Here is a 27,912-nt window from a genome sequence, read left to right on the forward strand (position 1 = left end):
CATTCAGCACCACGGACAGCTCTCCAGACGCCGCACAAACTCCTGACGCGACAGCGGCAAGTGGCGCGGCACAGCACTGCCCAAAAACTGGAAGCTGCATTAAAGACATCAGAAGCGGATTTATAAACAAATCTGGTCAACATCACTGTTTTTAATAACACCTTTTGTGTAGATGTGGTCCACTATATAATTACAGTGAGTATATGAGTTTGACCACTGCTCCACCGCTTGGAAACCTGCTCAGTCGCCTACTGTGCTTTGATACTGGTAGTCTGACTACATAAACAAAATTCTGTTGACATAAACACAATGAGGTGTCTCTGATAATGGTAAAAAAAAAAAAGTAGTCCTCCTTCTACTAAAACTCACAACGCTCTCTTCTCTCTGGACAGGAGCCTCTCACGCTTTATACTGACGGCTTTGCAGTGGTGGGCGGGACATACAGCAGTGACGGTGTGTTATTAGCTCCTGAAGGGCGCTGTCACCCACGAGGCCTATCCGAGCCGAGCGGGGCGGCCTCGGGCGGAGTTTGAGGAGACGCGCGGTTAGTTTTAGTTTGTGTTGGTTGGACCGAGCGGAGGAGGAGGAGGAAGACGAAGAGGAGGAGGAGGAGGACTAGGAGGAGGAGGAGGAGGAGGAGGCGACGGCTGTCATTTTTTTTTCATTTGCACCAACGGGCACGTTTCTTGGGAGCAAACCCAGGCGGGTGTAACTGTCCTACAGGGTCCATCAGCAGGCGTCTTATTGGCCGGTTTGTCCCGGTTGTGGTTGCACTTCGGCGGTGAGAGAGAGCCAAGACGGCTGTTTTGAAGGAAAAAATTAATTAACCCCGTCTTGGTCTCATTTTGGTGCCTCTTTAAAGCCTAATTTAAATACCCGTGCTGGTGTGTCTCCACACTGCAGATAATCGATGGTAAAACTGATTTTGGTTTTTATTAGCGGCTGCGTGTTTGGTCGAGTTTCTGTTGCCTGAACTCTGGACATCGAGGAGGAAGAGAAAACATGTCAGTGAGTCAACAGCTGGAGTGGATAACGTACGACGGATCTCGGTGAACGTCCACTCTCTCTTCATAGCTGACGTATGGGCTTTATTCATCCGTCCATCTATTTAGGAATTCAACGGGAAACCGAACAAAAGGGAAAAAAGCATAAATCCACCGCACCGCCTCATATCTACCACATACCGAGGGGATCATTCACCGGTCAAGAAATCCAGCGGTGAGTTAAGGGCGAGCCGCCTAAACAATTCTGTTTTTGTAGAAACATATTCAAAATCCTCTCTTGTGACATATGCTGTGTGGTTACACCAGTCAAGAAAACAAACTAACCCCCTTTTTTGTTGTTGTTTTAAAGATGGAGTCCCCCCACGCAGACCTTGGCTGCTAATGGTTAACAGATTAATAAGGGAGCTGTTTTGGAAGAGCAGCGGCAGAAGTTGAGAAGAGAGGAGGGAAGAAAGGAAGGAAGGAAAGAAGGGAGGGAGGAGGAGGAGAAGAGACAGGAGAGACAGAGGGAAAACGGAGCAAAGAAGAAGAAGAGGAGGGAGAAGAAAAGATCTCCGGTTACTGGTGGATAACGCCGCTCCAACAGCAGCTCGCCCTGATTAACCCTGGGACAAATACACGGAATGAACGGAAGGAGGGAAGGAGAGGCAGAATGTGGTACCCTCCGCTCTGACTGACTGAGGGCTGTGTCGGGTAGTCGGGGACAACCGGTGGTCGTTAAACCCCCGGTGTGTGTGCGCGCGTGCGTGTGTATGAGGGTGGTGGTGAACACCGGTTTTTGATGCGCGAGAAAGTGACGTGCCGCCCTCCCACCTTCCCGCCCTTTGCCACGAGCCTCTTGTCAACTCAACGGACAAAGCAGCCAAGTATTTCATTTTTCGCTCCATACTCACAAAATCTCCAGCTTTTACCTAGGCTATTTTTATTATTATCATTAACCTATTGTTTGAGTGCCTGTCTGTTGAACCCCTCACTCTGACTCCAAGTCTCGCGGGATATAAAGGAAATAAAAGGCTGAATCTAAAAGAGAGGAGGAAAAAAGATTAAGACAAACAGGAGCCGCCTATATGAAGATGCTGATGTGTGACCGCGGCGTCCAGATGCTCGTGACGACGGTGGGCGCGTTCGCCGCCTTCAGCCTCATGACCATCGCCGTCGGTACCGACTACTGGCTGTACTCGCGCGGGGTCTGCCGCGTGAAGAGCAGCGGCGACAACGACACGAGCCGCAAGAACGAGGAGGTGATGACGCACTCCGGCCTCTGGCGAACCTGCTGTCTGGAAGGTACGTGATCAGTCTGACCGACTGACTGTCTGTCTCTCTCTTATAGCTGTCTCTCTGCCTCTGTGTGTGTGTGTGTGTGTGTGTGTGTGTGTGTGTGTGTGTGTGTGAACATGTCTCTCTATATATGTATGTGTAGCTGTCTCCCTTTCTCTGTCTGACTTTTCCCAGTGTGTATTAGTCTTTCCCTGTCTCTGCGCGCACACACACGCACACGCACACGCACACACACACACACACACACACACACACACACACACACACACACACACACACACACAGTGTCTCTCCTACTGTCTGCTTCTGTCTATCTAACACCAGAGGAGCTTTGGTGTGCCCAGCGTGTGTGCATACCTACGTGTGTGTATTCGCCAGTGTGACAGCATCCCATAATCCCTGTAACTCACTTCTTATGAAGTTGTCCTTTCCTGAGTTCACTCTCGCATCCCTTCCTCTGCCACAGAATAGAATAAAGTGTTGTGCTCTTGTTTGGTTGTCATCACGCTGCATAGCTGAAGGTACAAATAAAGCACTAACAGGCACAAACAGAGACAGCTGGCAGTGTTATTAGCCAGGAAGCTGCACCACTAACAAGTACCTGGATCTGCACACTCTTGATGGGACTCTTGCACACAGTATTGTCAGGAATTTGTTCTTTTGAAGCCATCTTGTTGTCTCGTTATTGGGAGCCAAAAAAAATGCAAAAGTGAGCAGAGTGGCGTAACCTGTGTGGTGCTTGGATCAGGCGTCCATTTGGCCACCACCACAAATGAGACAGACCTGTCAATTTATACAGACACTCCCAAATCACTCCCTGATTTAAATCATAATTCTCATTATAACTGAATTTAAGATGCACTGTGGCCATTGAGAATATTATGTTGTGGGAAAACATGTGTTGACTTTGTATTTCTGGAGAGAAGTTTAGGTCTTTTTCTTTTTTAGTTAAACCTGAATACCCCACAGCTAGCTCCCCTACCAGAGACGCAGTTTCACCTGTAAGAATGTATCACTAGTGCCAAGTGTGTAGCTACTGCTGCCAATCAGAAGTAGATTAATATTATTTCTGTAGTGAGCTTAGCAGTGTAATCAAGTGTACTCAAGTCAGACGATTAAAGCCCAAACAAGGTTAAATCTAACTCCAATGGCACTTGGCTTTATTGACATATCTTCTGTCTGTAATTTCAAATGCCGTGACTACCCTCCAATTCATGTAGCAATCTTATGTTTTGTGACTGTACGGTGAACTTCAAAAACATCAACCAAATCGGAGGAGACGTGCCATTGAAAGATGTGGATTAAATACCAAAAGTTGGCTGCACAAGTTTATACATGTAGGGTGAAGCAAGCAGATTGGAGACAGACCAAGAGAAGGGTAGAAGGGGCATGGATAACTGGAGCAGACAGACAAAATAATACGATAGGATAGATTATATAGATTAAAGAGGTGACGTGCGTTTTACTTCAGTTGGAAAGCAGTTAAAGCCACCTTGATGTTGATGTGGCTCCAAACTCTGCTATGACAAAGCGAGCTAAAGCACTGATGTCTTGACAAAACAAATGATAGACAAAGTACTGAGACTGGTAGATCATAGATTTGAATCTGGGCTTTGACCTTGGCTGCATGTCATCCTCTGTCTCTTTCCACCTCTGCCATCCCTGTGGAATCTCAAATGAAGCAGAGATGCCATAACACTATTAGAAAATTTGGCTTCTTACGTCAGCAGGAGCTCAAATCACTTGTCTGCATTGTGGACTTCCAGTCATATCCAGTGGAAACCTACAAATTTTTTCCTAAAGACGGCTCTAAGAAGGCTTTTTTAGCAATTGTTTGTTTATATTTAGTCATATTTGTGCTGTAAGTGTTACAAATTGCTTGGTAGCAGCAACCTGCTGACACTGTGTACAACCAAATATGTTTTCACTGCAACATGTCTACCATCTCCAGCAAGCAAGAACTGAAAACTCACAATTGGATTTGATTTGAGGATAATGCAATATTTGTGGTTTGCAAAGGATTCTCTGAAATATGTCAATTTGTGTGTGTGTGTGTGTGTGTGTGTGTGTGTGTGTGTGTGTGTGTGTGTGTGTGTGTGTGTGTGCGTGTGTGTAAAGAGAGGAAGGATGGATATTATGAAAGTGATTGTCCTGTAAAATACAAGCCCATGGGTCATCTCTGCATCTCATTATTTTCTAATAATTGTAATTTTTATAAATTGAATTAGAAGATGGATATCAGTTTAATCTAGCTCAGCACAAACAACTCCAGCTGTCATATATTTGTAAAAAAGTTGCACCACAAGTATTTAAGACTAGAAACGTAACTAAGAGTCTACAGCCATGTAGTGATTCTGCCAGGCTGTATTGGAGCTTGAGCTCCAAAGCAGAGCTTTGTGCTGGATGTTAATTCAGGGGATCGCCAAAGTTATTACATTTCATCCTGAGGGGGGCACTAATGTGTGCACCAAATTTTAATGACAATCTTTTCAATAGTTAGGAAGACATCTCACTCAATGCCACAAATGTGAAGCCTGTGGTGGCAGCAAAGGAAAAGTCAGGGGCTCACCAAAGTCATTAGGATACATCGTCAGGGAACCATTAATATCTGTACAAAATTTCATGGCAAGCCATCAAACAGTTGAAGTGATATTTCAGTCTGGACCAAAGTGGTGTAGCAGCTGGCATTGCCATCCCTAGAGCCACATAGCTAGCTAGCTAAAAACACTATGGCATAACAAGCAGTTTACCGACCATCACAGCCAGACCTAGTGACTCTGCAGAGCGTCATAGCTCTGAACAAAACCCAGGTGATTCTTGGGTGTATTTCTGGCTTGCATGCTAGCTAACAAGACAAAACCTCTTGTGAGACAATTATACTTTACCTCTAGCCTTGTTCCCCTGCTTATGTTCTCGTGCTAAGCTCAGCCAAATATGCTGCTGCACACACCAAGATGAAACTGACACCAGTCCTCTCATCCAGCTCCTTTAAAGACAGTAAACAAGCATAGTTCCAAAAACTTCTGATTATTTCTTGAAGAGTGAAGGTGAGTCACCTGTGTGGGGTCAAACTTCACGGTAAGTGTAGTTTTGTGTACCACGCTTCATTATGACTTGTCTCGTAATTTACACTAAATGATTTGACTTTGATCCTCTGAAAATTCTCCGCATAGAGGCAAGTAAACTTTGTTTTTCAATTACCATTAAAAAAATACATCGCCTCCAGTAGCAGCATGTGTGTGCGTGTCTTTTGTGTAGGCCTGTGTGTTTGTGTGTCTGATGCAGCCAGACATAACCATGTCATTCTGGGGGGCATAGAAGGCTATTACAGGGCCAGATGGCGCAGGTATAAGGCTGCATTGAACACACACTCTCATTTTTACACACACACACAAACACACACACACACACACACTTGTAATTGAATGAATAATAGAGAAATTCTAGGATATTCCCAAGGCACCAAATAAGCACAGCTGTGGGAGCAGTACACCAAGTTAACACAATGTCAGCACAATGTCAGTGCATGCGCACATGGACACATGCAGGCACACATACAGGCTCACATGCGACAGACACAGAAATATGCAGATGCACACATACTCACTCATGCACACACGCATACAAAATAACGCAATACACAACTAAAGTGAATAAGTTATCCTTTATCTCTTTTCTCATTCTGCCCATCTTATCCCCACCTCACTCATTCCCGAGTCCCAGGTTGTCACAGTTTTATAATTCATAAACACCTCATAACCTGACAGGAAATGGATGTCTCTGACTGCTTACATGTGGCTTGTACTCTGCCCGACATCAGAGAGTGAGTGAATGAGAGATAGAGCGAGGGATGTGGGGGTGGAGGGGAGTAAGAAACATCATGTATGCAGGGTTCTTACAGTAAATGTATAGAGCAGTCATGCATGTGTACCATGCTGCATATATAACATGCAGAACATTTTCCAGTGGCACAGTTTATTTAACTGAACACATGAGAAGCAAGGAAGAACGCTTTGACAATCATCCTATGAAGATTTTTTTTTTCTTTTGCTCTCAGCATCATTCACAAAGGAGCAAAAGTTGACTCATTGTTTTCTGTTTTAAGTAATTGGACCGACCCCATTTACACGTGGTATTAACATGCGATTTCTAACTGGATATCTTATCAGGATAAAGAAAACTGTGCGTTACTGGATGTTTAAGCACACATTGTAAACAGCTCTCAGCCAGGTGTGGATTAAATCTGTTCTGCTTGGCCTCATTGTAAATAAATAAATAAAAAAAAAACAGAAACAAACAAACGACAAAAAACACTTGAAAGCCCAACTGTAAAGGGCTTGACACTTTTAGATGAAAAGGGATGCCAGTCACAGTCACTTCTGACAAATAATTACTTAATCAAACCATACAAAAACAATGAGGCACACAGCGAAATGATAATGAAATATGCAACACAGATAAATCAGCACTGCAAAAGCAAATACACAGCTCAAATCAGATGTCAATGATGTTCCTATTCAATCAAGCAAGCCAGCAAGTGGGTAAGTTCAGTCCACTCACTAAAGAGCCCGTTTCGGTATTTTCCAACAACCCAAAATCAACTCAGTTAAGTCCAGTTTCACCTAAGTAAAGACAGTCATCTAAACACCGGGTTTTACTGTGGATCCCCACAACACTAATTAGACAGGAAAATCAACAAAAAATGGCGGCGTCTGTAATCGCAGTTCAAACAGTGATTATTTACTTAATATACACCGGGTACTCACGGTACCGTCAGGCAGGCAGGCAGGTTTGCAGAGTCCTCTGTAGCTCCGTCATGACTGGCAACTTCTGGAAAAACTCCGCCTGGGAATATACATCCACTGGGAATCCTTCTCCTGACACAGCTCCAGACTCGACACTTACTTTTTAATCCACAAAGCTCAACATGCGGCGGACTTTACAACGCGGTCGGATGCCGAGGGTAAAGCTGAAGTTCCTGTGTTCACTGACCAACAAACCGGGCGGCTCCGAGACAGACAAACAGACTTCTTGAAGGTACCATTCACATTACGCGCGTTTTTTTGTTTGTTTGTTTTTTTTGCAGGGGAACTGTGATTGGATTGTTGCAAGATTGGGGGCGTTAACTATGGGAAAAATGAATGACAGGTGGGTGGTGACGTCATTCAGACGAATGGTGCTCAAACTCTTCCACCCATCTCAAGCTCCCCGGCAAGAAAAACCTGCAGACAAGCTCTTTCTTGGCACAGGAAAAATGAGCACTGCTCATATAGTAGCATCACCTGTATCATGTTTGTTGAAAAGTATGCTAGCTCTTACCACCTAACCTGTATATTAAGATCCAGTACTTTCTTTCAGCAATTTATTGTAAACCTCCAGCGTAACTCCCATACAATTACAGAGAAATTATGCATTCACAAGGTCTCCTGTTTAAATTCTTTCTTTGTCTTCCGAGGTAAAGGTAAGATTGGTAAGAGAGCATAATTGGCACTAAAATACAAAGAGATATCCTCATAGTTATGTATAAACGATTAAAGTAATAAAAAAGTAATTCTAGAAAAAGATGTTAACTGTAGCTATGCCACATAAAGCCACACCCCTGCGATGGTAGCGAACTAAAGCATTCACATGGTCCCGCTTACATACATGCTCTTTGTGCCTGTGTAATACCATCAGGAGCTAAACACATGCCTAGACAAATTTGTTTTTCTAATTGGCAGATTTTTCGGATGAAAATGAATAAAACTTCAAAAGCTTCAAAATGTGAAAAAAAAATCATATTTTCATTGACACATGTTGCACAAACACTGAAAGTAGAAAAAGGGCAAAAAGACAACAAGACAACATATTTACTCTTCCCTTCACAGTAAAAGTCTCCACTAAAGCCACATAGCATGTTACAGGATTCTTTATTCCTGTCTAGTTCATATTTTAGAAAGCTTATTGATACCAGGTGTGAATGCCTGAGATCCCATGTCATAATCAAACTAATGAATCCAGATATAAATGACATGTTAATACCATGTATAAATAAGGTCTGTGTTAAGTGTGGTGGGCTTTAATGTATCATAGTATTTGTGCAGGCCTCTACACACCAAAAGTGTGTGTGTAGTTTGCCTGCAGTGAGTGTTTGTGTCTCTGCAGGTGTACTGAGGGGTTAAGTTCCCCCTGTGATAAATGAGCATGAGAAAGCCAGGAAATGAGGAGAGAAACACGGAGGGGGGGAGCTAGAGGATGGAGACAGTGCATGAATGAGAGACCAGAATGTGCATGAATGAAGCAGGGGAGAGAAGGAGGAGAGCGGTGGTGGTGGAAAGTGATGGATGAGCTGTGCATGGCCTCAGTTTCAGGTGAATCTCTAGGGAGTGTTTGACCACGCCGGGGATCTAAATGATCACCTGGTAATAGAGAGAAGGAAGAGGGTTTTTAAACACAGACGGGGACAAAAGCGATCACCCAGGTGGCTGCGGAAGGAAAGAAAGAATGAAGAAAGTAGGAGATGAGGGGATGGAATGAAGGACAGAGTGAAAAATGAGGTCACTGCATAGGGAGGTAGGCATTAATTAAAGATGTGGGGTGTTTGACCGTGTCTGGGATAAAAACAATCAGCTGACAGAGAGGGACAGAGGTAATGATAGAGGGGGCAAGAGGAGTTGTGAGGGAGAAGATAGGAAATAAATAAAGAGAGGGTTTGTCTAAATATCGTCTGGGAATAAAAAAGAAGGAAGAGAGATGTAGATGCACAAGTTGATGCAACAAGTAAGAACGATTGAAACTTTCATTTCAAATTTTGTTTCTTGGATTGTATTTTAATTCATGACATATTTATCGGCTATAACTGTCTTTTACTCAGTTCCGTTTTATTTCCAGCAATGTCTTTCAATATTTCAGAATTTTTAAGGGAATAGTTCAACATTTTGGAAATCATGTTTATCTGTTCTCTGGCTGATATGAGAGAATCAATACCCCACTCATATCTGTCCATTAAATATAAGGCTACGACCAACAGCTGGTTAGCTTAGCTTAGCATAAAGACTGGAAGCATAGGGAAACAGTTAGGCTGGCTCTGTCCAACGGTTGTAAAATCCCTCCAGCACCTGTAATGCTCACTAATTAACGTTATATCTTGTTTGTTTAATATGTTGAAAAACCAATTTGTGAGAAACAAATGGACATTTTCCAGTTAAGAAATAGACCAGCACACAACCCCCATAAAACAGCAACATGTTGGTTTTACACTTTGATTTTCTCACAGATTAAATATATTATTATGTTAATTAGTGAGCTTTAGAGGTGCTGGTTTTTAATTTTTATTACCTTTAGACAGAGTCTGGCTGTTTCCCTGTGTTCCTGTTTTCTTTATGCTAGGCTATACATCTCCTGGCTGTAACTTCCTATTTAGTGTACAGACATGAGATTAGTTTTGATCTTCTCATCTAACTCTCTGACAGAAAGCAAATAAGCGTATTTCCCACAGTATCGAACTATTGCTTTAATGTTTCCTCATTCTGCAGTAGGTTCTGAGTTCTGATAGTCCTGCGATTATCAACCCCTTTTCAGTGTAGGAGGTATAGAGGAAGACAGGGAAGGATGGAAGAAAGGAGACTCAGACGCAAGAAGGCAGCATGTACAGTAACCATGAGTGTGGATATGATCAGTCTCCTCCTAACAGGGAGACAGAGTGAGTATGGCAAGATAGTGTGTAAGGGATGAGTGGAGAATTTGCAAAGAGGTGATACCGGCTAACGGGAAGCGGTTGAGAAAGGATGGGCATCAGGTCAGGAGGGATAGTGTTTGACCAGGCCTTTGATGAAAAAGAAAGAGTTGTTAAATAAAAAAGAATGTGAAATAAATACTCCTGGCTTTGGGAAGAGGGAGGGGAAGACAGAGCCGAGGGACATTTAGCCATGTTTCAGAAGACAGTACCAAGGGAGGGAGATGAGAACAGAAGGAGGGGTGAAGGAGGAGATATAGCAGGAGATGAAAAGTTTGATAGTGCCTTGGGAGTAAGTGGGGAATGGTGAGAGAGATGGATGGAAGGAGTGAAAGATGATACAGCAAAGTGAAAGAATGTTTCAATATCGCAGTGCCCCCGTGAACAAAGCAAAGTACATAAAGAAATGATTTTCTAAGTTTGATGTGGAAGAATATGTCCTGCACAGAGCTCTGATCTCAACCACATTCAACACCGTAGGCCTTGTCACCCAGCATCAATGCTTGACCTCACTAATGTTCCTGTGCCGAATGGGAGCAAATCAATCCCTGCAGCCGGATTCAAAATCTGGTGGAAAGTCCTTCCAGAAAAATGGGACTGTTATGGCAATACATTAATGTCCATGGGTTTGGAATGGGATGTTCAACTATTTTGCATGGTTTTAATGTTCATGTGTCCACACACTTCTGGCCATGTGGTGTTAGACAGATGCTGGAAACAACCATGCATAAAAGTGAGAAGAGACTGAAGAGGATGAGGAGGAGATTGGACATGGATGAATGGCTGTTTTGGAAATGAGAGTAGAGAAAAGGAAGGATGATGAGAAGATTTGAAACAGGAACAGAGGGATGTTTTTGGAGGAAGAGAGAGAAAGAAACATAGGTGGATTTGAGGAAGAACAGACTGAGAAAAGAGGGAAAGAACAGAGAGAAAGAGGAGAGGTGTGCAACCAAGCAGAACCTGTCTCGTTCTCTTTCATCAGTCATCACCGTGGAAACTAGCCTCTTCCTCTCTCTCTCTTTCCCTCTTTCCCCCTCTCCCGTCTTCTCTCTCCTCCGCCTGGAACGAGGTAATCAGAGAGAGTGAGAGAGGTAGAGACAGAAAGAGAGAGTGAGAGAGAGAGGGGAAGAGGCACAGTCACCCACACTGAGCTGTCAGAGGCGCTCTGAGGAAACAAGCAGTCCAATTTGCTCTGCTTTTCAACTTCCTCTCAGTTCCCTTGCTCACTCCCCCCTTTTCCGTTTTCTAGTCGACAAAACCCTTTATATTCTGAGTGCATGTGTTTGTGTGTGCATGTGGCTGTGTTGAGACAGGCCACTCACATGCAGTGTTTGGACCACACACCATCTGATTAAGGGCAGCTCGCCTGGGAACAAGGCTGGCTTCACCAGAAATACTGCAGCAATGGTCATTTGTTCAAATGCCTAAAACAACATTTTACTGACCAGGACCTCTTGTGGTTGCACAAATTATGACTGTAGTTTCTCAGAAACAAAGGAATAAGTAACAATGGCAGTAAAAGCCTTGTTAGGAGGACGTCAGGTACGTAGTTAAGCACACAAAGCTTGTGATTTTAACAAGGACCACTGTTTTTATTCATTTCCAACCAGCAGTCAACAATGGATTGTTTTAACCATGAGTGTGATGCGACCTATTGATTTGATCTTGACTTTTTCTTTAGCAGCACCTTGACACATTAATGCTTCTCTCAGGATTAAATGAAATAACTTTGATGTCCCCAAACTTTCCATCTAGCACCATCATCAGACCAAAATCTTTCATTTGTCCAATACTAATTCATTGAAATTAAATGAAACTCTCATCAGACTTTGTTTGTATTCAGTACTACATTATCAGTTGTTGGCATGTAGGTAAACGTAAAGCAGCATGTTAGCATGGTGATGTTAGTATTAAGCACACCAGAGCTGCTTGTACAGCTGTAGACTCTTTGTCTTGTTTTAACCTAAACCATGATCTTTCTCTAACCATAAGCCTAACCTTATCAATGTGGCATAAAGTATTTTTGTAACAGTAATTTTTTAATAGTTTAGTTATTGCCAGTGGTCTGTTTTGTCAGCTAGTGCGGTTGATTTGTTGCAGGGAACACATTCGGTGTCCCTGCTGTGTTTTAACTGAAGCTGCATTTTGGAAAAACTAAAATCCTTAAAGTCTTCAGTGGGGTTAGTTTAAGATAGTTAGAGTTAGCCATGTGGAAATTAAATATGCCAGTTAAATTTTGCCCAAACTGCTAAAGTTTTAACACACAAAAAAGCTCTCCCACTACACTGAAAGTAAATCTTTTTACTCTGACGCTTATGTCCAAGATTTGTCCATCCTGTACTTTACAGTACATGTTACAAAGATATTAACCTGGATCTTTGTTTACATCAGAGCATTCTGGGTTGATTGTCATTATTTGATTTACTCTGCCGTAGTAGTGTGTGTGTGTGTGTGTGTGTGTGTGTGTGTGTGTGTGTGTGTGTGTGTGTGTGTGTGTGTGTGTGTGTGGTGTGTGTGTGTGTGTGTGTGTGTGTGTGTGAGTGTGTGTGTGTGTCTGTTTGTGTGTGTGTCTGTGTGTGTGTCTGTGTGTGTCTGTGTGTGTTTGTGTGTGAGTGTTGGAGAGAGAGAGTATGTTGGATCAAGGACAAACAGCTGGCATCTCATGTCCAGCGCATCATAATCGTGGGGGCATGTGGACACACAGTGTTGTTTGTGTTGGTCTCCTTTTTAACCTTGATTCAGGCACTGTTTTTTCTAGTGGAATATTTAGTATGCATGCTGCAGGACTTGCCTGTAATTTCACAAGTAGAACTAGACTGATACTGTAGACCTGTATATATGTTGTAATTGAAATCATGCAGTATGTTAACTGGTCAGAGTTGTCAATCTTCAAACATGGTTTCTATATAGAAAAGGCTTTTTTCCTGTGGGGATTTTGTAATGTTTTATTTATTGATTTGTAATTTTTGATAACATATTGTAAATGCAGACACCACAGAAGCAAGCTGACCAGGAAAAGTTAGCGATAGAAGACAGTGAAGGAGAGACTTGGGGGGGGGGGGGGGGGCATACTCGGCTCAGTAGGAGAAACTAGACCCCATGACACATGAGATAAAACATGCAGACACACACGGGCAGACAATCATGAACACACTAGACTCCCATCCTCATTCGCTACTTCCCATAATGCCTTTCTGTGGCTGTGGTTGCAGCTACCCTCGGGCCACCCTGACCTTTGTGAGGCAAATGTCTCCTGATAGATGGTCCCACTGTGTGTGTGTGTGTGTGTGTGTGTGTGTGTGTGTGTGTGTGTGTGGTGTGTGTGTGTGTGTGTGTGTGTCTGTGAGTGTGTCTGTGTGTGTGTCTGTGTGTGTGTGTGTGTGTGTGTGTGTGTGTGTGTGTGTGTGTGTGTGTCTGTGTCTGTGTGTGTGTCTGTGTGTGTGTGTGTGTGTGTGTGTGTGTGTTTGTTCATTAGTTTGTAGTTAATTACACTAAAACAAAAACAACCCAACAGCACACAGAATTAGAGAAACAAAACAGCAGTGTGACGTAGTAAGTCCTAATTACAAATAAACAACATGTCAATGTTACCGTATGAATGTATGTGTGCTTGCATGTATGAAAGGGCTACACTTGTATGTGAAACAGAACAGACGATTTCTATACGTAGGAGTCAAGCTAACTTACAGAAATCTATCCGTCTGTGCACACTTCTTATGGTTTTGCGGGGAAAATACTTTCCATGCTGTTTCCTGTGATGAAAGTAAGCTGTCAAAATATAAAAGATGTGGATTCATCTCGATGGTATTTAATCTGCCACCTGATGATAGTGGGAGTGAGATTCTAATGGTGTATGTTGTGCTTGAACTGTCCTATAATTGAGGGGAAATTTGTTTATAAGAGATGTATATTTCAGAGTATTTGAATCTGTAAGGAGGAAGCTGAAAGGGCATCAGTCTAAGAGACTTTACCTGTATGTTTACCTTATCGCCTGAGATTGGACAGAATCTCAGTAATAGATGTAAGATCTTTGGCAGAAATTATGTTGGTTCTTAAAACCTTACGTTCCAAACCATCTCTCATTATTCCTATATATCGTATATGCAGGTTGCTACACTTTGCTCGGTGGCTAGTGGCTCAGACTCGGTGGTAAATGCTAAGAATGGACAGCTGCATCTACTTCTTCATTGTACGTTGAATTGTTGAGTTATATTATCTGTATGGACAATATCAAACCTTACTGTCCTTTCAAGCACACTGAACCAGTGGTCCTGTTATTTTATAAACTCTATCTGATCAGGCAAGATTATATAGAGACTATAAGAATTATATCCAACAGGCAACTGTTATAATTTCACTAGAATTCTGCTGTGCACATTTGATACTGAACTGCACTGTAATCGATCCCTCAGTATGAGTCAGATGGTTGCTAGGTGAAGTCAAGGGGAGGAGTTCTTCATCGCTGCAGTAACCTCAAACACCTTGTCCAAATCTTCTGCTTGTGTTGCATCTTCATAATGGATATCAATTAGAAGACTCTTGCCAGTAAGCCATCAAGGAGAGATTTGGATGTGTGCAGATTTGAGTGAAATTTTAGGAAATTAAAAAATTCTTAACGCAAAGAAATATGAATGACAGATAAAAAATAATAGTGTACTCTCCTACCCTGAATTACCATAAACCTGTTTGTGTCCATTTGAATGGTCTTAATGGTTAGTGATCTGTTTATTTCAAAACAGAGATAGACAGATTTTCTTTCAGAGGAAACGTGGTATTTTAATTATTCAGCCCATGTGTTCAGCCCACATTGAAGGTTTTACTGTAACCGTCCATTTGAGTGGCTTCCATTGTATTTTACTGTACATGCCACACACTCCCTCTGCTTAACACACATTTTCTCTTTTTGTTTAGTTTTGTGCTGTTCTCTGGGAGTGGCTTCTGTGTGAAATAGACAAAATGATTTACTTCCCCTGAAATCATTCATTAGAATTAAACAGGAAGTAACATGGTTAGCTAGGGGAACATAAGCAAACCTTAAGTACCCTGTGGCCTGGGTTTTGTGCCGGTTTCTCTGTGATGGGATCATGAGCTGGTTGTGACACTTGACATAAGCCTGTGTGACAGTTACTGACTCACTCACTGATATAGCATTTGGAGGTAGCTCACCAAAACCTTAGAGAGGGCTGAGCAGTATGCGATACATGCGCACCCATCTACACACACACATACAGACAGTGGTACCTGTATCTGTTCGGTTGATTGAGCTGATTCAGACAGTTAGACAGCTACTTTTTTTTTTTTTTTGGACCATTTAAGAAAGAAAATGTTGATTCATTCATGGTTCATATTTATCCTACTATATGTTGACAACCTGTCAAAGTTGCTTGCTTACAACCCACCAAGTGCATGCTGGGATACGCTTAGGGCCACCTGTGCAACCAAAGAGGAGTATAAAGAATGTATGAATGTATACACAATACAGAGATTAATATCTAAAATGACTGAAAAGGAGGCAGAATCCAATAAATCTCTTTTTTTGATTAAGCTTAACAGTCACAGAAAATCTAAATGCAGTGATTCAGGAGAAATGCAGGAACATAATTTCTTGGTGAAAGTACAGCAATGAAACCTTTTTATACAACTGAAACCAATAAAATACACTAATGATGAGGCTGGTGTTATTTTATATGTTTGTTACTGGCATCAAATTTCATGAAACATCTTGAGTTTGCAGACCAGCTCCTAATACTTTGCGTCTGAGGCACTCAGATCTATAAGCCCATTGGTTCCTGAGGAGGAAAGTCTATAAAAGCAGGTCAATATTACCAGACACCAGACCTTTAAGCGAGGTTTGACCCAAGCAGCTACCATCAAGTGATCAGCCCACTGAGCCTGCCCTGTGGGCTGATCAGCACGCACAGCGGTATTGATCTCTCTCCCTCTTGCTCTCTCTTGTTCCCTCCCTCTCTCATATTCGCAGCCCCACAACCACAACAGTCCACTGGGAATCTCTGTGCCTCCCGATTAGCCACCCCGTGCCCAACGTACACCAAACTTCATAGAAAAAAATTCAAAGTCATAGTAATTGATCCGGATCTGCTATAAAATTGACTGGGTTCCTCTCTGGCCCATGCCCCATCCAAGTTTGGTGCAAATCGGTTCAGTACATTTTGCATAATCCTGCTGACGAAAAAACAAGTCTCAAGTCACTGCAATTCGAGTTTTTAGCAGGCCATCTTTATTTTTAAGACAGTAATAGTGTGACATCATCAGGTACACTAACGCAGAAGTGTGTGTGTGTTAATGAGGGTGTGTGTGTGTGTGTGTGTGTGTGTGTGTGTGTGTTTGAAGGTGTGTGTGTGTGTGTGTGTGTGTTTCTCCTTTAAACTGTGTTTATTCAGTTGGGATTTAGGCCACCGAGAGAAAGCAGCCATATCCTGTGTGTCTGTGTGTGTGCGTGTGTGTGTGTGTGTGCGCGCCAATTCACTGGTATGTCATTGTTTGAAGCCGTTTGTTGCTCTATAAATCAGAATGGTTCAATACAAATCCGTCCATTTAAAAGGCAGGAGGTATAATGAATTTCCCAGGTGGTAAACACAAGGCAGAGCTCTGACTGATGATGCTTTACACTTTGATGCATCCAACAGGAACATTTATGGTTACATTTACCTTCTGTGACTCCACTACTTTTATCATCCAATTAAACGAGGCCACATTACAGGATCAGCTGAGCAGTATTCTGCATTTTTCTTATTGTCAACAAATCTCATTTAAAAAAAAAACTGATCCCACTGAGAAGTAGTGTCAGTGTAGCTTTAGCTTATTCCTCCACTGAAAACTATTAAAAACACATCAATGAGTCACACCGTTGGACTGGGGGACACGTTCCTCCATTACAGTGAGCATGTGCACTTATTTTGAGTCAAACCTACATAAACCATTCTGCTGCCTGAAATACTCATTACACACAACAAATATGAATTAGCCCTCATTTGAAAATATTCTCCGAAAAATGCACAAATTTACTCCCGTTTGAGTAAATGAAACTATAGACTCGCCGTCTGTCTTCAGTAGAAACCTGTGGGCTCGGGGGTTGATAGCCACACAGGGTTAGGAAGTCAGAAAGTATTAAAAGAAAAACTAACGCATTGTTGGTTTAGGCCTTTTTATGGGGTTTGTTGACAGTAAGCAAGATATAGAATCACAGCAGGCTTATGCTTTAACCTGTCCTACACTTTTGATATTATCTGTTCCATCGTTACCAACCCAAAATATTTCCATTTGACAAATTAGAACCAGAGAATTTTAGCTTCTTTTTTTTTAATTAAAACATTACTTTAATCAATTATGGAAATAGTTGCTGATTCCTATTCTGTTAATTGACTAATTGATTTACTGGACAAATTGTTGCAGCTCTAGTGGTTTTTCCAAACATCAGTATGTGTGTGCTCTGGAAAGAAGAAATCTCCTTCTGTTTGCACTGTGCCACCACTGTCCAAAGCAGATTGATTTAAGTACGCAGCCATGGCATCCATTTTTAAATCATGTGTAGGTATGCAGTGAGAAAATCAAATCTCCAGATATGATTTTCTCTTGGTTTTCCTTTGTTAGCCTGGTGGTTCTATTTTCAACCACAAAAGCAGAAAAATTATGAATGAGAGGATGAATTGGATGGATTACAGCATTAAGAGCGTGTGCAAAGATGATGCTATCCATACACTTGTGTGTGTTTGTTGAATTAGTAGTGTAACGCTCAGTGTAAGGGACTTTGACTCATTTGAAAAGTTTACAGAATATTACTTTATTAATTCTAGATATCAAAGACTGTCGGCTACAAGCGTATCAGAGTCTCAGTCAGAGGTTAGTTACTATCCCTGACTGCATGAGCGAGATGAATCAATTTATGAATGATTTTCTGAGTGTGGGTACTGGAAAGAACCTCTTCATATGCAAATAAGCAATTAGGTTGAGTCGTTCATTTGTTCCTCACCAGCCTCTATCCTCCCATTTCTCTCTAATTCCCCCGTGCCGTTTTACCACCAAACCTCTTTCAACCAGCATTTCCTCTCTCTTCATCCTCCTTCATCTTCCTTTCTCTCCTCTTCCCCTTCATCCCTCGTCAGTCCCCCCTCCCCCCTCTCTCTCTCATATCCCCTGTGGTGTTGACCATGTGCGAATGGGACTGAATGATGGGTGGGAATGAAGCTGCATGCAGTGTATACACACACACACACACACACACACACACACACACACACAAACAGGCACACATACACACGTACAGCAGGTTCATGCTCACACAGAGAAACACACTTCCACATGAAAGCGCATAATGGATGTGTGCTTGTGTGCGTGTGTGTGTGTGTGTGTTTGAGGAGGTCTTGTACGAAGGAGGATGAGTCACTCTGCCTGACACACGGCACGCTCATAGGAGACTGCATCCTCGTCAATACAATTCTCTCTCACACACACACACACTAACTGACATACACTGATATGTACTATCTAGATACAGAAGGCTGAAGACTTTTACTTACATGCATGATTGATAGTGTTCATGTATCAGTTTAATGAGCTTCCTTGATGTGTGTGTAAACGTAATGTCTGTATTTCAGTAGCTGCGTGTGTCTGTATTAAAAGTGGTGTGTGTGTGTGTGTGTCTGTGTGTGTGTGCTGGGTGTGATAAGGCTTTTCATTAGTGTTTCCCACACATAGCCTGAAGGCTACAGCCCTGCTCTGCATCATCTGTCATCTCTCTCTCTTTCTCTCTGTGCTGGTTTTTTCTGCTTTTGGTGTATTTTGATATCTCCATACATGATGTGTATGTTCACTCATACTGCAGCAGAATCACACAAGGTGATGACTGATTACTGTAAAAATATTTCAATCCAACAATCCAAATCAGTGACTGACTTTCATAACAAGAAAAAATTTTAACATTTTGCATTTAATGCATTTAATGCTCATTTTGATCCATCGACAGTGAGTGCAACAATAAAGTAAGCTGTCATTTGAGACCTTACAGAAATGAGTGCAAGGCAAAGCAACACCCTGTTAAAAGATACAACTTCTCATAACAAAGTAATTACATGACATACGGTTTTGTCCTCTCCTGGTTTGTTAATCTTGGGTCACTGCTCAGAAAGTGATTTGAAGACTTCTGATCTACAGCATGATGGGTAGAAATGAACAGTTTAAAATATTTAATATTAGCATGAACAGTGGAAATCCAGTGTGTGTATGTTTTTAAGTTGACGAAATAGTATGTCACTGACTCAGAATTTCCTCTTGTGGGACAGTAAAGGAACTGATCTGTGTTTCTCCTCTGCAGGGACATACAGAGGAGTGTGTAAGAAGATTGATCACTTTCCAGAGGATGCTGATTATGAAGCGGATGCTGCTGAATACCTCCTCCGTAAGTTTGATATGAACACACAAACACAACACGTGTACACATGCGTACACACACACGGAAATGTTTGCAGCTGGCCTCCGCTTTTACTGGCCTGTTACCTTATTTTTAGCTCCCAAAATTCCTGTAACCTTTTGAAAAAGTAAGCAAAGCGCTCCGAATGAAGCATGGTGATATATTTCATTCAAACCAACCTTTTTTCCAGTTCTTAGATCCACTTCTATAATGTGTTTTTTTTTACAGTTATATTTGCTTGAGATGTGAGACTACAGGTTTTTTTTGTGGAAAGCCTGCATTACATGTGGTGCACGGTGCAATGAAAGACACTATCAAGTTGAATCATGGGAAGTGTAGGATCCAGCTTTTTGGAGCTTGACCATGGAGACTAAAAGTTGGGATATCTCCGAGAGCAAAATGAAAGCCCTGGTGTACACCTTTAATGATCATGTGGACTTTCCTCGAGCGTCACCACAGGGCAGACTTTTGTTTTTTACCCCCACTGTAATCATTCTGAGCTTTAATTGAATTGATTTGAAAATGAACCCTCTGTGGAGAGGAGTTTTGAGTTGAGAGTAAATTATTATAGATGAGATGGATAAAACAGAGATGAATGAATAGATGGAAGGGAGGTCCTGCATGTGTTGTTTAGCTTTCACCTGCAGAAACAAGGAGATAGATGGACTGCAGATATAATGGAGAGAACAAGAGATACAAACAGTTGCCAGAGTTTTATCAGCAAATAAGAAAAATGAGGGGGAAAAAACATTGCTGTGGCAAGAAAATGACAAAGGAGGAAAAAGGAAGCACCTTATTATTTCTAGATGTATCAAAAGAGTAATATGACAGAAGTGAAAAGGGATGCAGCCTCAAAGACAGAGGGTGGTTTAGTGGAAAACAGAAAGGAGGGGGCTCTCTGTTTTTTCTCCCACAGTAAACATAGAGTAAAGATGGATGGAATGAGAAAACAGCCACACACAAAAAAAAGAAAAAAAAAGAAAAAGAAAATGGATTCAGCCTGTGCTTCTTTTTCATTGCTCCACTGAACACAGAGCAACATCCCCAGAGGCAGCCAATTAGATCACAGGCCTCAGAGCTGGCCAACCAATGGGGAGCGGGGACCTAGTGACCGGCATTTCATACAGCCCAGGGGTGTGGGCCACAGGGGCGGGGCCTGTACACTCAACAACACGACGCCACTGGTCACAGCAGCTGTCAGTCATACGGGATGTGTTTTGGAATGTAACAAGACATAAAGAAAACAGATTTACGATTAGAAACACATTATATGCTGGATACATGTGTATATATGTACATTTAAGTACATATCAGCTTTTAAAGATATCTAAACAATACCACACATCTCTGTTCTGCATGACAAGCTGTTTGCAAATATCCTTCAATATGCTATCACATCATGCAAACATATGGGGTTCTGGCAAATATTTCACTCCAACTGCAGCCTCGCTTTCATACTTATCATTTTGCCTTGCATATGTGTCAGTGCGGCTCTCCATCTGTCTTGGTTTTTGTCCATATTTTTCCTCTACATCCCTCTGTCCCTCTTGCTTTCTCTCTCTCTCTCTCTCTCTCTCTCTATCTCTCGCTCTCTCCCTCTGAATGCTTTAACATGTTCTGGATTCAGATTCAGTCAAGCATGTCGCAGCACACTGGCTCATGTGTTTTTGTGTGTCTTGTGTGTGTGTGTGTGTGTGTGTGTGTGTGTGTGTGTGTATGTGTGTAAAGTAGCTCTGTCCTTCAACACAGTGGATTGTGCCTATGACATTAAAATAGCGAATAAAATGGTGTTCACATCTCTCTACCATACATACATGTTGGACCGTTGTAGGTGTGCTTGTGCTTGGTCAAGATGCAGGATGAATAAACAAAGGCCATTAAACATCCAACCCATCAAAATTTATTTGATTCTCAGATAATTGAACATGAAAAGAAAGAAGACACACATGGGCTGCGGGTTCAGAAACTGCCACCCCATGTGAAGGTGAAGAAAGAGTGAATGAGTGGAGTGAACCCTTAAATAATCTTGTGGTGCCCAGGTGAACTGCATCTGGTAAATGAGGGGCGGAGGGTGAGAAAACAAGAGCCAATCGGTGATAAGGAAAGGAATTGAATTCATTAGTAAAATGCAGAGTAGATGATGTCAGCATTTTCAGAGATCTGTTTTTTTTTTGTACTTTAATTTCAATACAGCAATGCCACAACATGATTATATTATATTCATCACAAGCAACAAATTGATTGTAAAGTAAAGGTTGGTATATATCAGCAAGTAGATCTTTACATCACAGGAGATACTAGAGAACATGGTGTAGAAAACTAAAAAAGAAACTTATGAATGAATAGAAATAAGGAACATACAAAACTGATGGAAACTGTCACATTCACAAATCTTCGTCTATTTTCCAAAACCTTAACATAATTCTGGAGGCAGTGTTTATATCCACAATAACAATTAAAATGCACTTTTTGATGTATATTTGGCATTTGAGATCTGTCCTCAAAACGTAAATCATATGTCAAAGGTATTACTGGTTCAAACCATCCACCAAGGACTGCCATGACTTTGAACCAAAATATATACACAATGTAGGAAAGCTCTCTCTTCCATCCTGCACCTCCCACACAAATCATCCACCATCAGTTTCATTCTGTGGGGTCTGAGAGACAACATCTTTCCACAGCAAACGTGTTTGTACTTTTCAGTTATAGATATGTTTCCGCTCTTTTTCGTGTGTGTGCAGGTGCTGTGCGTGCCTCCAGTATCTTCCCCATCATGAGTGTGGGCCTGCTGTTCCTGGGGGGGCTCTGTGTGGCCGCCAGTGAGTTTTACCGGAGCCGACACAACGTCATCCTCAGTGCAGGAATCTTCTTCGTCTCCGCAGGTTAGTGCATCTGTGTGTGTCTGTGTGTGTGTGTGTGTGTGTGTGTTTGTGTTTGTTTGAATTTGTGTCTTTGTTCTGTAAGAGGGGAAGTACAGTGGTTACCCGTCATCAGTGCACCATTGTATATGAAGCTTATATGTAAAGCCTTGATGAAGCCTTGAAAATCCTTGGTTATTAACTAAGAATCGGCTCATTTTAACCTTCTTGGCTACATATGCTGCTAAACTTGTATCATACTGATGTCACTATCTAAAGTCACTTAATTAATATTTTTTGTATATTATTTTCTGCTTGTTTTTTAATTTCTTTTTCCTCCATGATATTGATGTTTCCTATTACTTGTGCCACTGTAATGGACTCATTTCCCCACAGGATGCATGAAAGTAATTAAGTTCTCAAAATGATGAGAAATGAGAGCACACAGTCATACAGTAGATATAAAATGGTATCACCATGGTACCACCATAGTGTTTGTGTTTCCCCCTGATTTCTATGTTGCTATGTATCAAAAAGTTGTGCTCATTACATGCTACATGCTGCTGATTTTCTTCACATAAACCAGAGTACTTTGTACTTTTTGTATGTTTTGCTGAATAAAGGTATTTTTATATTGTGATTTTGTTCAAGAAATTTTAAATAAATAGTGCAAAAAAAATGTTATGAGCCCTATTTAATCTCCCCAATGTGACCAAATTTTATTGTGGTTTCAGTCAAGTCAAGTCAAATTTTAATTATATTGCCCATTATCACAAATCACAAATATGCCTCAAGGGGCTTAAAAACCTGTACAGCATTTAAATACAAGGGTGTCCACTACATTCGGGATACGGGCTACATTGTGTGTATGTGTCTATGAGTGTGTGTAATTGTGTCACTGCGGTGCCACTTGAAACAGAGGACGTGCAGCACTCAAATATTTGTTGAAGGAGCCCATTAGGCATCTAAAACACACAGAAGAGCCTGAGTGTAAGGAGTCGCACTGTGGAAACTGGACACAGCAGCTGATTAATCAATCAGCAAGAATACCATGATGCCGCTGTGATGCACTGTGAGGGTGTGAGAGTGCAAACACACACACTCACACACATTATCTATTTACGGTTTCTCATAAACACACACACACACACACACACTTATGCTCTAGCCCCTGACACACAAAAGGCGGTAATTGCTGTTCAGTGGGATGTGTAGGGTCCCATTGGGATTTGTCGTAAATTTATGAAGCCAAATTGGTAATTATTTACCACAATAGTGTGGGGCTGATTCTGGTTAATTACAGCTGGCTAATTGTCCCCATTCTGTGCGTTCCACCACACTGCATGAACACTGTATTGTGGACTAATGATATGGAATAAGAGAGCCCAGCTGTGTGCAATGACTCTCTCCAGTGTTTCTATCAAGCTCCACTCCCTCTCTCTGATGCTCCCCTCTCTTTACTGTTCTTTATTTCGTTTGGCTGTCTCACCGTCACTGCTCCTCTCTAACCTCTTCTCTCCGCTGCTCTCACTACTCTGCCACTCCCTCACTCCCTCTTTGTGATTTAAAAAAAAAACATGAGTGCTTTAGTCATGCCAGCAGCATGGATGACAATGTTAAAAAACTATTAGTATACTAACTACAATTATACCTGCTAAACATCAACATGTTAGCATGTGAGCGTATTTGCGTACTGACTTAGCAGTTAGCTAAAAGCACACTGGTGCAGCCTCACGTAGGTCACTCCAGTCTCCTATTATTTTTCCCTTTCTTTCTTCCCCTCCAGGCCTCAGTAACATCATTGGAATTATTGTCTACATCTCAGCTAACTCGGGCGACCCGGGCCAGAGCGACAGCAAGAAGTCCTACTCCTATGGCTGGTCCTTCTACTTTGGCGCCCTCTCCTTCATCATGGCAGAAATGGTAGGCGTGCTGGCCGTGCACATGTTCATTGAAAAGCACCGCAAGCTACGAGCAAAGTCCCGCACCGAGCTCATCAAGAAATCCGCCTTCAGCCGCATCCCCTCCTATCGCTACCGCTTCCGGCGCCGCTCCAGCGTGCGTTCGTCCGAGGCCCCCAGCCGTGACGCCTCACCCCTGGGGAAAGGTGGCTACACGGGGCCTGCCGCCTCCGAGATGCCTATGTACACGCTGAACCCACGCGAGGCGGGCAACGCCGGCAGCAAAGCAGGTGGCGGCATGGGCGGGCTGCTCAACTCAGAGAGGGAGTTCCTCCAGAGCAGCACGCTCACTAAAGACTACAGCAAGGACCCCAACCGCAGGACCACACCTGTCTGAGAGGTGCTGGCTGCAGATATCGCCCAATCAGAGTATCAAAGAGGATGATGATGAGAAAAACAGGGGGAGTGCCGGCAAAAGCAGGGGCCACACAGGGTTACGGGGTGGGAAAGGGGTTTGATAAACTTCGACTGTGAACTGTGAACTTTTAGCCTTTGAACTGTGAATCCTGAGCCCTGTGAGAGATTCAGTGTGTGTAGCAGGGTCGGTTCTGATGGAGAAGTTGATCCCAACTCCACTTTACCACATATCACTGTAGTTGTACTTGTAACTCCTTACATATGAAGGCACATTCAATTTATGTTCATGATTTTTATGTTCATAAATTGACTTTTTCAAGAGGGAAACAGAATTGAACTTAAGAAAAAGTTTAAGAGCATATTGTAAGTGGTTCACTGTCTGGGGCAACTTCTCCTAAAAATGAAAATAATGTGAACTAAAGGAGAAGAGGGAAGAGGTGAGAGTGATCTCTGACCTTCTGACCTCTGTCCTCCTGACCTTTTGGATAGCAGCAGAGTTGGATCAGTGCAGGGTGCTCTGCTATTTCAATGCTATTTAAAAGTGAGGGAGTTAACACCTCAGGATAGGGATTGATTCATTTTCAGTTCAGCTGAAATTCAAAATATGAATTGAAGATGTAGTTTGTCCATGTTACGGCAGCACATTTGTGGCACTAGTTATTATTTTCTATACATATTGTATATATTCTCCTTTCATATTGATTGATTTTATTTTTAATGATGGAAAAGCTCACTTCATTACCGACTGAACTGAAACTGAATTGAGCTCATTCCTGGTAACATTTACCCCCCATCTTCTCCCAGGTCAGTTGTTAAACCTGCAAAGGGATTCTTTTTTTTATGAAGGGGAAAGAGTATACTGACTGCAGATCAGCTGCTATTGGGGAAAAGGTGTGACTCAACAACACTAATGAGTCTCTTTTAGGGTAATGTTAGATCATTGGTGCTTCCTTTTAGTCCTCCTTTTAGCCACATGTCTTCTCTTGATTTATTTTTTCACCTAAAGCTTAAAGAGATGATCAAATATTTATCTATCTGTCTGTCTGTCTGTCTGTCTGTCTGCCTTCACTCATCACCTTTCATCTTCCACATTTTTCTGTGTAGCCCCCCATAACTCACCTCACTGCCACCCTCTGCACACCTCCTCTCACCCTCTCTTTCCTCTGAGGGACACTCCACTAGATTTAGGTCCTGTCTTCCGTTGTTGTCGCTCGTAGACTAGTCACGTTTTCTGGAGGTTGTTGGTTAGGGGTACTGTGGAGGAGAGACCGCTGAGCTGTGAATATGCTTTAAGGCAGAGCCAAAAAGACATTAAACAAACAAGAGATGGACTTTTTGTTTGCCCACTACCTCTTGGTGAATATCTATCAGATTCATTTAATATAAAGTTGTCTTTACTTGCTAGAACAATTGTTAAAATTTCAGCTGCAGAAACAAACGCTGAGAAAATGCTCACTTCAGTCTAAAGTACACATCTCTCTTCTCCAATGGAGGATTGAAAAACGAAAATTGTATGTGTCGCACAATTTTCAGATAGATAGATGGAGCTGCATTATTCAAAGGATTTGTGCTCCGTTCATTCAGCCGTCACTCACAGCCTCTCCTCCTTTTTATCTCCCTTACATGTGCACACACACTGCACAAATACACACACACACACACCTAAACACGTCTGTCAAATGTCTCCCGGCTGTGACATCCACAGACAGCCATGGCCCTATCATATTTCAAACACCTGTACAGTTTTTACTGTAACAGACTCTAGAGACACATCAATACATTTCTGTTTATCTCTCTCTCTCTTGCTCTCTCTCAGACATATACACATTAACATACTGCACGGATGAGTTAAAAAGCAACAAACATCAACTACTGACTAAAAGCATTTTAACATACATTGGGCAGGTGTGATCTTAGATTTGGTTTAGATTCGATCTGGATTAAAAACAAAAAGTAGATCAGATACATCAATATGAGATTCACGTGATTTATTGTGAAATGTTTTGGTGCAGACTCTAGTGCCCATGTGATCCGAAGTCCTGCGAGAATAGCAGTGCAGAAAATAAGAGCCGGTCTTTGACTGGGAAGCACAACAGAAAGCTTGGATCCATTTGATGAATAAGACAAAATGAGAGATAAGATGAGAGGAGAGACGCAAATGAGCCAGCCTCAATCTCATTTCAAACGTCAATAAAACTCCAATTTTTCTGTTAGCTGATGTCATTGAGGTGATGTATTGGATGTCTTGGGCCACAGTGGCTTTCAGATTATTGTGTCTCTAAAAATATACAAATCTGAATGAACAGATATGTTAAATACTGCGTTGTTTTTGACATGAAACTGATCAGTTCCCCATCGACCCTGACTGAAAATTGTTTCAGTAATTTAACTGCACATTATCAGGCTTGTTATGGTAATACTACATACTGTATATGTAGCTATTGTTTACACACAGCCACTTCTCCACTGGTAATCTATCGCTACCTCTGACCAATTGTTGGCAAATGATAAGTAAGTAAATCTCCAAGCTTGATGCGACATAGACAAAGACCCAAAACACACATCACATCACATTACACCTGATCATACACACATCAACATGTAGATGCACACACAAGGGGAGGGGCTATGTGGTGAGAAGGAGGTAAAATAGCCACACAACAGAGAGAAAGAAGAAACTGAGGGGAAGAAAACATGTAGCAGGGTTATGGAGAGAGAACACAAGTAGCTAGTAAATGTTCACAGCATTTTTCTCAAAATTTTTTCTGGAACTGTGATTAACAAATGAGTGTGAAACTCAAAGAGGAAAAGAAAAATGCATTTTTGTTTGCTTCGTTACCTCCCTAAGCCACCATTGCACTGTTTTGTATAAACTAAATATGAAACAACACCAAGCTAAAACCATTACACCACAACTTTGACAGTTATTACCCTGATAATAAAAGATGTTTTAAACCTCAGTCATACTGTTTAATTTATGACAGTGCTGTTTTATCTGCTGTCTTTTACGCCATAAAGGGAGCTTAAAGGGACAAATGTGCATCAGTACGGACTTGCTCTTGCTGTCCTCCACATGTAAATATTAATTTTGCAAGCTAACTACAACATCAGCAGTTGTCATGGGCTGTGAAAGGGAAAAAACTGCTTTTCTCCAAGCAAGGGCTTTTAATTTTTAAAGGACAGGAGCACACAAGGGCTTTTTATGCTCAGCGCTGCAGAGACATCGTTTTAAGGGTGTTATGTGGGAGGGCGGGAAGGAACGGCAAAGTACATTTGCACAGGAACAACTGTTTTTAAACCAGCTGAATAG

At 42.0% G+C, this 27,912-nt stretch overlaps 1 protein-coding gene across 1 annotated transcript; it reads left to right on the forward strand.

Annotated features, from left to right (window-relative positions):
• Positions 1 to 642: 642 nt before the first annotated feature.
• cacng3b (calcium channel, voltage-dependent, gamma subunit 3b) lies at positions 643 to 27,562 on the forward strand. The gene is made up of 5 exons (XM_056402254.1): positions 643 to 1,218; positions 1,354 to 2,288; positions 19,328 to 19,411; positions 22,168 to 22,308; positions 24,071 to 27,562. Exons 2-5 carry the CDS (start codon positions 2,072 to 2,074, stop codon positions 24,580 to 24,582), a joined length of 954 nt encoding a protein of 317 aa, XP_056258229.1. The 5' UTR covers positions 643 to 1,218; positions 1,354 to 2,071; the 3' UTR covers positions 24,583 to 27,562.
• The last annotated feature ends 350 nt before the right edge of the window (positions 27,563 to 27,912 follow it).

The sequence above is a fragment of the Seriola aureovittata genome, chromosome 17 (genome assembly GCF_021018895.1).
Source record: "Seriola aureovittata isolate HTS-2021-v1 ecotype China chromosome 17, ASM2101889v1, whole genome shotgun sequence".
Classification (NCBI taxonomy): Eukaryota; Metazoa; Chordata; class Actinopteri; order Carangiformes; family Carangidae; genus Seriola; species Seriola aureovittata.

Excerpts from the sequence above, each read along its gene's own strand:
- cacng3b (XM_056402254.1), top strand. The coding sequence starts at position 2,072 with ATGAAGATGCTGATGTGTGACCGCGGCGTCCAGATGCTCGTGACGACG. Across the intron at positions 2,289-19,327 it reads GCGAACCTGCTGTCTGGAAG|GGACATACAGAGGAGTGTGT; the intron begins GTACGTGATCAG and ends TCTCCTCTGCAG. Across the intron at positions 22,309-24,070 it reads AATCTTCTTCGTCTCCGCAG|GCCTCAGTAACATCATTGGA; the intron begins GTTAGTGCATCT and ends CTTCCCCTCCAG.